The 9,136-nt window shown below is 44.5% G+C and overlaps 1 protein-coding gene across 1 annotated transcript in view; it reads right to left on the reverse strand.

The window, feature by feature from the left end:
• LOC111673250 (formin-like) overlaps nt 1-9,136 on the reverse strand; it is a 38,913-nt gene that overhangs the window by 23,161 nt on the left and 6,616 nt on the right. Inside the window, exons 5-7 of the mRNA XM_087169789.1 lie at nt 8,939-9,136; nt 6,673-6,814; nt 1,260-1,347 (exon numbers count right to left, since the gene is read on the reverse strand). The exon at nt 8,939-9,136 is cut by the window's right edge and continues 30 nt beyond it. Of these exons, the coding sequence (XP_087025915.1) occupies nt 1,260-1,347; nt 6,673-6,814; nt 8,939-9,136 (428 nt within the window). The remainder of the gene's footprint in view (nt 1-1,259; nt 1,348-6,672; nt 6,815-8,938) is intronic.

A 9,136-nucleotide genomic window follows, 5' to 3' on the forward strand; every position in this document is an offset into this window, starting at 1 on the left:
TGTGTGGGGGAGAGCCTCCCTTTGCCCTTGAACCATGGTGGCCCTTGAGGTCCCCCCCAGTCACTCCGGCGGGTGCAGCTGACCCCCTCTCTCCCTTAACCAGAGTGCTGCCTTCTCTGCTCCCCTCCTTCCCGCTCTCTCTCCCTCCCTAGTAGCTCTAATTACATTACATGTCCCATGTCCTTTTAATTTGGCAACGAAGGGGAGGCAAGCAGGCGAGGCAAGGGACTAGAATCCTTAGAAGTGCTTATTAAGGTGCTGTCCTTCATTGTCAAATTCAAGTTGTCCATTTCACATTCACCTCCCATTAAGGCACAAGGAAGCAGCCTCACGCTGGGTGTGATCAGGCCTTTTCACCAAACCACCTCTACAAACTGACAATCAAGAGAAGAAAAAAAAGTCTAAACAGAATGGGTGTCCTGGTGCTGTGTGCTGTTTGGCTTGTGTTTGAGGTGGTTTTATGTGGTAGGGCAGTGTCTGCTAACTGCAGAAGGTGGTTTTGTACATGCTTAGATCATTAGTGGGGTGTCAGTCCCATTAGGCTTGTGGAAACCGTCACTGGCTACAATAAACAGATCTGCTGGCCGCATGCTCAGACTAGCAGGCGGCAGGCGCTCTCCGCCACAGTCCCAGGACAGGACCAATTCCTGGCCCATCTACGCTGTCCCCAATACACACATTATGTGTTTACACAGACATACAGCCACTTCGACACACACACACACACACACACACACACACACACACACACACACACACACACACACACACACACACACACAATATTTTCCACAGAGCTACCAACAGCTCTTCATATGAAGAGGATGGCAATTTGATTTTAACCAGTGCCTGAGGGACTTTGAGCAGCCTGACAGAAAAAGTGAAAGGCTGTTTTAATCCCACCATTTTGAAAAATAAAGATTTTCTTTCCCACTGTGGTAACTGGAAAAATCATCCATGTTCCACTTGCAACACAAATTAATCAAAAAAAAAAAAAAAAGTGTCTCTGGCTACAAATTAGTAGCTGTCAACTGGTGGGAAATTATTGTCCACTGCAGGGCTCTCCACACTATCTCTTCCCTAAAATAACTCCATCTGCATTTCATCAGGAGTCATCCTCAATTTATTGTTAAATGGGACTGTAAATTCAGTTTATTACTGTACAAACTAAATAAGAGCTCCTTCCTTGAGAGGGATCAAAATGATATCATACTGTAATGTGCAAAAGCTTCTGGAAAAGATCAGAAAATATTTTCTACCTTGGTGAATGTCCTTCATCTCCAGATGCAGGCTCGATATGAGGATGCCAACTGCTTGTGAACGCTTCCCATCCAGCAGCTTGATAATCTAGAAAAAAAACAAACAAACAAAAAAACAGAAAACAAATGAATTCATAGTTATGAGTGTATTTGAAATTTAAAAGCTGTATGCACTTCAGTTAATATGGTTTAAACCGACTAATTATTATATGCTAAATTGATTTACCATACCATACAGTCCGATCAAATTTCAACTAATATTATTATTGTTAATTACTTTACAAACCCACGGAAAATTGCTTCATATTGTTTGTCATTACTCTTCATACCTTCCGTCAGTGCAATTATTCAAACACTGACAGAAGCAAACGGAGGAAAGAATGATGAATAAAAAGTTCATTTCTGTAATGAGTGGCTGGGTAAAAATCACTTAGTCACTTCCCCAGCTGTGGAAGCAGATGATAGATGATGAGCTTGACAGACCGCCTAAAGCCCCAGTGAGTCTAAGTAGCCTGGGAATCATCTGGTTTGACCCAAACAACCAGACTAATCAACACACGTTGTCATAACCCATCATCGTGACGCAAACGACTGGGAAACGCGGCGCACACACACAGAGCCGGGACACATTTAGTCAAGTTACATCAATGAGGGAGCAAACTTAAACAGAAAAGCACCTCCTCCAGTTTTGCTGAAGAACATGTGTGAGATATAATCAAAAAATATCAAGTCGCAGTGAAAGTACAAAGGCAAAAGTGGCACCATAAAAGGACAGTCTAGAAGAGCAAGGCAAGGAGAAGCAGGGTTTTTATAACAAACTATAAATTCACAGGATTTTTATTTGTGCCTACACATGGTCACAATTACTTATGACTGAATTAGCCGTAAAGCCAGAGAGAGTTTTGGCAAGGTAAAGCCCCGCTCTAAAAGTTAATGTGTCAGGCTTCTTCATTAGGTATTATGGCGTTGTCGGCTACTGGGCTGTCCAGTGGGAGCTGGAGAGCAGAAGCCTTAGAAGTGGGTATTGCATTACAGGGCGTTAGTGGGTGCCATGCTGCTTCCAGGTCTATTACCTGGATCACTGGGGATCTCCCACTCTGGGGACTTGAGACGGCTGAGTACCAGGCTTTCCCAACACCTCTAATTAACCACTTTGGACGGGCCACACTAAAAGCAGCCCAGGAACCCTTCCCGCTCACTGTGGCTGCAGAACTCGCCAATTAGCCTAAATAGTTAAGTTAATGAGAAAGGACAACTGATGCTGGATGCTTGGTTTCAGACACGAAAACAGTTTGGGTAAGCGGAGGCAGCCGTGCAATGCTGATGCTGACGCTGACACTGACACTGACACAGCCAGCTGCTCCCTCCTGTTTATGAGAAGACAACTGGAGGCACTCTGAGGATTTCATCTGAAACTGCTGTGGACACTTGAATAACAGGTCAAAAGGAAAGAGAGGAGAAAGCGAGCAGAACTAAGAAAATAAACAAAATGATGGAGGCAGACACTGGGAGTGTCAGCGTTTTGAGCCGAAGCAGGTGGCTGATGTTAGGCAGTATGGGCAGGGTGATGCAGATTTCAGAGCCGAGCGGATAGTTTACACAGCCTCGGCTGAGCAGCCAGCCTGCTCCGCGGTCATTGTCTGTCTGACTATCTGTCTGGAATCACCCAGGCAGATGTTACAATAACAACTGGATTTGGACTTCCCATCAATAACCACCTACGATACACTCAACAACCCCATCTCACCCAGTGGTGTTAATCTTACACCCACTCTCCCACGTCATAGCCACGGCTTCAAATATGTCTTTAATAAACGCAGTGTGATTGCTCATAAGTCATTACTTCCCATAAACCGGTTAAAGCTGCTGTTTGTTTAAGGAGACCTGCTATGTGTAAACTTGATACATGTTTGATTTATGTGGGTAGGGGAAATTGCCGTTTTTGTGTTTACTGATGCGCATTTTTGCACACCGACTGAAAAGCCCATTTAGCTGGACTTGATTTCTTCATCCCCATCTCCCTCCTTGCTCATCCCTCCATCAAGAATGCACCGACATGCCCATTCTTCCCCCACTCCTATAGGTGCCCCGTCTTCATTGCCTCCTCTAGCCAGTGGAGTGGAGCCACATGCCAGCAATTATACCCCTGGTCCAGTCCGGTCCTCTGTGTTCTGGTCTGCTGGGGCGGAGGAGCTCTCTTCCATGTCATCTCCTCTGCTTTGATATGCTAATCAGCACAGAGAGAAGGGCTCCAGAGTAAACAAGAGCTTTGATTTTTCTATGGCACACATGATACAGATTAACTCACTCATGTAGGCATCGGCTGCATGCCCCGAGTTGAAGCTTTTTGGCGTGAGGAGTTGTTGGAAAGCGGGGAAGTGGCTCATATGCATAATGTACACACACATTCCAATCCCTCCCGCTCATCTCCTCTCACAGCCCACCCCCACCCACTCCACCCCCAACCCGGGGGCTGTGGCGTTAGCATGATCTGGCAACACTTTCGGAGCAAGTGCATAATGACTCGTGCGGACGTGCTGTCGACACGCACGTGCACTCGAGCACACAGACGCGCACACTCAGAAACACACACAAAGACACAGAAATAAACGCACTCTCCCTCACACACACACACACACACAGGCAACATCAGAAGTGAGTTCTGCTCAGATGTGGAGTGTGTGCTGGCACAGGCAGGAGGCAGGTAGTGTGTGTGATAGCTGACAGGTATTGGTAGTCACGCAGAGGGGCAGAGCCCACTGAGTCTGCAGAGTAAAACAGCCATGTTGAGGCCCCAGACCTCTGGCCTTGGCACACATTCATCAAGCTTCTAAAAATGACAATAAAACTACTCTGTGAACAAGTTGTTCAATTAAAAGTTTATCAAGTAACTTGCCACTACTTAAAGAGCAAGTGACTGATCGCATGGGTGAACCAGGAAAAACTTGTGGAAAACCTATTTAGTTAAATTTTATTCGTTTTATACATCTTCATTTGCAAGAAAAATAATCATAACTATTTTCAAAAAATGATTTATATATTAATAGTGAGCAATTTATTCGAAAAAATTGGATAAAACAAGTCTAGCTTCAAAAAGGTGAATATTTTATGGTCTTCTTGGCCGTCTATGGTGGTAAATTTAACATCTTTGGGTGCTGGACTGTTGGTGGGCCAAGACATTTTAAGACTTCTCCACGGACTCCATGGAAAAGGATTAATAGATTAATTAAGAAAATAAGCAGTCGTGAAAATAATTCTTATTTGCAGCTGTGAAATGTATAAATAACGAATCCAAAATTATTGGAAATTGGCTGAAATAGTAAGAAATAGAGAAGCAAAGCGGAGCAGCTGGGAAAGTCTCCAACTGAAATAAAATGAGGAGTATAAACCATCGCAATGACAAGTGCAGTCAAAAAAAGATGTATGAAAACAAAATCTTTTGCACCTCAAAGTGATGCAAGAGAATGTGGTGTGACAGCCTATCAGAAGCGTGTCTGGAAGTAACAGCTCACTGTAAAGCAGCAGCTACAACAGGCAAGCAAAAAAAAAGAAAACAAAAACTGGTATAATCTGAAATGTATTGTTCATGACGAGTGCATTGATGTGTCGTCCTTCCAAAATACGAGTCAGAAGCTGGTGCCTGCCTCTGTCTCTCTAACAGGCTGTTCTTTAACTAAAACAAAAGTATGATAAATGGATTTTATTCTGAAATTTGCAAATGATTTTAACTTTTAACTTTCAGTTAGCACCAAATTTTTACTTCAGATAAATGAGGACCTGGCTCTCTGCCTGCTGAGTGTCTGAGTGACGCCTACACATCCTCTCCGTTTTCATCATCACATTTTTTTTTTTTTTTTTTGCTAATTCTCTTTCTTTCCAACCTCAAGGATCCATGCCTCCTCAACACAGTTTCAACTAATCTCCAACCCCTCTCTTATTCCTCCCCACCCTCCCCAGAAAATCTGTTTCTCCTCACTCCATGCCTTCCTTCTCCGCTGCCTCTAAACTTTCCCACCTTTTAACCAGCTGAACTTCTTGGAAGCCGCCGTCAGCTGGTGATTGCGATGATTTCTCCCTCAAATGATTTCTCTCTCTTTATCTTCCGAGTATAAACTTTCAGGGATAAAAAATGATTACGTAAACACGTTTCTTTTATTTTGACGACCTTTTCAGTGAGTTGGAATTCTGAGCGGGTTGAAAACAACCATGCCTTTCGCGTATTCACTTTCCCTCTTCAATCGTAAAGCTGGACTCCGACTGCTCTCCCTGGCTCTAAACACAGACCTTTATATTAAATATAAGACGCCTGTATAATCAAAGTACTGTTTACACAAAATGTCTAAACAAAGATATAAACCTCAGCCAGTGTATCATACAGGTCCTTTTCTCATATTAAAGAAAAAAAACAAAACACCGAATGCTATGTTGGACATGGCTTTTTTTGATTGATAGAAATTAGTTTCAACAGTGTTTCCATTAGTGGGGTCAAACATCTTGCAGGCTGATGTAAGCCCAGGCAGGAGACAGTTGGCAGGATTTGTGTCTGGATGTGGCTGTCTGACTTGGATCAAATGTTGGACAGTTTGCTGCCTTAGAGTGACCAGACTGAGCAGAGAGATGTAAGGATGGAGATCAAGGGCAGAAGAACACACACAACCCCACACAATCACACACAAAAACACACAATCACACACACACACACACAATCTGTGGCCCTCTGGAGCGGAGCCTTAACAGATTGATCAGAATAGGGGATGTGTATGGATTTAGAGGGGACAGACGAGGGCAGTGGCCGATTTTTTAACTGCTTGGACGCCACAGTGAGGACCACTAGGCAGCCAGGATGCTGACGCAGTGCTGGCTTGCAGTAGAAGGTGCAGAGTTGCAGCATTTGACCAGACATCAACAAGTGTGTCTTTGGATGGGAGGGGAGGGGAACGGTGGATCAATCTGGCAGAAAGCAGAAAACAAACTTTGAAGCCTGCCCAGGAGGGAAAAAAACAACACAATCCTGAAGCCCTACCTACATTACAATCCTGTGCAGTAAGGGTGGTTTGCCAAGGGAAAAAAGAAAAAACTCAAGGGAGTAAAACTCATAAACTGATAGCCTGTGTTGGCCCGAATGCAATACCTGGCAACAGCCTGGAGGAGGACCTGATGAGAGGCGCAATCCATTTCTTTCCGGTTCACCTTTTGTTATTTCTTTCTTTGATTTATTATTGAACATGACAGCAGCCAAAAAGGCCTTTTTTTCCCCAAACAAAGCTAGATAAGAAAACACACTAACAACGCCCTCAGGTGGCTGCAGCAAGAGACCGAACCAACAAGATAACCTTCAACTCCAAACGCATCAAGGAAAAACTGAGACAAAAAGAAGATAGGAGCCAAGCTGAGGAGGCGTGAGTGAATGTACCTTCTTTGTCTTGGCTTTCTTCTCATAGGTGTCTGACAGGGGTTTCTTCTTCGGCTGTAGCGTGGCCTTAGAGAAAAGATCCTCAAACTCATTGGTGTTGACAATGTTCGGTTCCTCCAGAGAGCCCCACAGTGTGTTGTTGCTAGAAAAAGAAGTGAAGATCTTAGTCTGTGTTGTATTTTATTAGATTTGAATATAAAATCAATACCAAGCTAAGGTTATAGGGTGCAAAAGATTTGATCACTGTCACGACGACAGGCCAGCGGCTCACACGGCAGGCTAGAAACATCTAGGTTACTTGAGCTAAACAAATTGTGTGTTCTATTTGTGGAAGATTATTTGATGTTTATTCAATCTTCCCACTGTTTGCCATTTTCCATTTCGCTGTCCGACAAACACTTGGCAGGAATGGCTGCAAAATCTCAGCTTTAAAAAGCTCTGTTTATGAGCTAGGTGATAAAAATAACAAAAGTTTAAGACAAGGCTTGTTTCTGTAATAAAGGACCATTTCCAGCAAATGGACAAGAATAGGGGCGGCGATGTTTTGTTTCAGAAGTTGCTGAGTAACATGGGAAAAACAAACAGAGACAGAAATAAGAACAAGAGGTGTCTAAAGTCAAGAGGATGTTCAGGAACGTCTCTGTTCACTCAAATTCAACACATCTGTCTCTACTTTCCCTAAGAACATCAACAAGACATGGTAAACGGTTCACTAACAAATAAACTTATTCTAAAGCAAGACTGCGGCATGATGACATCTGTGATACACTACACATGCCTAATAACCGCTTTTTAGCCTTTCCCCCACTTTCCCCCGCTATCTTTTCACACACTGCAGTTGTCGACGCAGGTCATAATCTAATGACATTATTCAGGTCAGTCTCCCAAAGTCAAGGCCCATCTATAATGAGAAAGAGAACCTGGATATACAACACACGAACACAAGCACTGGCAGGCTTGTCGTGGCTTAAATATCAGAACAATCAACTGCGCTGCCAGTGACTCAGTGAGGGTCAAGTAAGTCCAACATTTTCTGCTTGCAGTTGGCCTCCTGCAGCAGCGGTGAGAGTATTTATCTGGGGCAGCCAAGAGATTTTCGGTTGAGGACATAATGGTACCGTCCTGAAAGCCTCCTCTTTGCTGATTTTTTGCACTACTTTCTGAGAGACCAAGGAAAATAAGTCCAGCGAGCAGCCTCCGACTCTGAACCCTGCAGTGCAGGAAACTAGCTTGGAAAAGAAAATTACAGCCAAACCCCAAGAGATCTTTCCATGCAAGACAACTTTCTAATTGACCAGCTTATGACTATAATTGAAAATCCCTCCCTTAAAGCCCCCCCCCTTTCTTTTAAAATGCAGCTTCCCAACAAAATCTGTCCTGCGTGCTGCCAACTGTACTCCATGTGTCGGCTTACATTTAGACACCTGGCAACATTTCAACCCCCCCACCCCAATAACTCACAAACTCACGCCATTAACAGAGATCACACAGCTGATCCAGCTATAGTTAAACATCTGACCCATTTAATGCCCCTTAACTTGGCCCTTTACAGTTAAATTTATAGCTGACATGAAACTGCTGTAGTGTAGTCAGTCAGTCCTCCAGCACTGGCCAGGACCAGAGAGAGAGAGAGAGAGAGAGAGAGAGAGAGAGAGAGAGAGAGAGAGAGAGAGAGAGAGAGAGAGAGTGCGAACCACAGCTCAGGCCCCCCCCCCCACTAACCCAGCCATGGAAATACAAGGCCATAAAGCTGGAAGCCTGGCACTCTGAGGCAACTACCACAGCCACCGTAAATGGGCTGGATAATCCACTTACAATTACAGAGTATCTCGATACAGCCTCTAGATGTGGGAGTGCCCATATCTCCGATATCTGTCTGACCACGCGTGTTCAGGTCAAGAGTGAGACCCCATTGGACCAGGGTCAATGACGCTTCATCAGCTCTGGGGTAACGGTAGTTATGTAGTTCGTTCTTCTACTTTGATTATTGTCCGTCTCGCACCGGGCTTGCCACTTTAGTGACATACTGCAGTAATCCCCCACACACACACACTGTCTTTGCACAGTTAGCACAAGTGAGACAGGTCAAAGTTGAGCTGGGATGAGGGTCTGTAAAGGTTTTCTGTCTAATAAGACTGGCTAAGATGGAGGTTTTTGGTTAAAGCCTGTATGATGATGATGATGTTCCTACTGCTTGTGTTTCTTGCCCAGTCTGACTTATATCTCCAATACTATGAAAATCGCTTTTACACACTGTTATACGTACTTATTGTCCTGTATCTGTATCCTGGTCCAGTACAGCGGCTTCATGGGACAGGCTGGCTCGACAGTAGGCTTCCGTGGGGCCTTCTCCACGTTCTGGCCAAAACTGAACCCCCCCATAGGCGGAGGAGGTGGAGGACAACATCCTGGAGGAGGGGGAGGAGGTGGTGGACCAGCTCCAGGTAGGCCAGGAGGGGGAGGC

Source organism: Seriola lalandi, unplaced genomic scaffold (assembly GCF_002814215.2).
Source record: "Seriola lalandi dorsalis isolate HSWRI2012SDOR001 ecotype SW California unplaced genomic scaffold, Sedor1 jcf7180002054915, whole genome shotgun sequence".
Taxonomy (NCBI): Eukaryota; Metazoa; Chordata; class Actinopteri; order Carangiformes; family Carangidae; genus Seriola; species Seriola lalandi.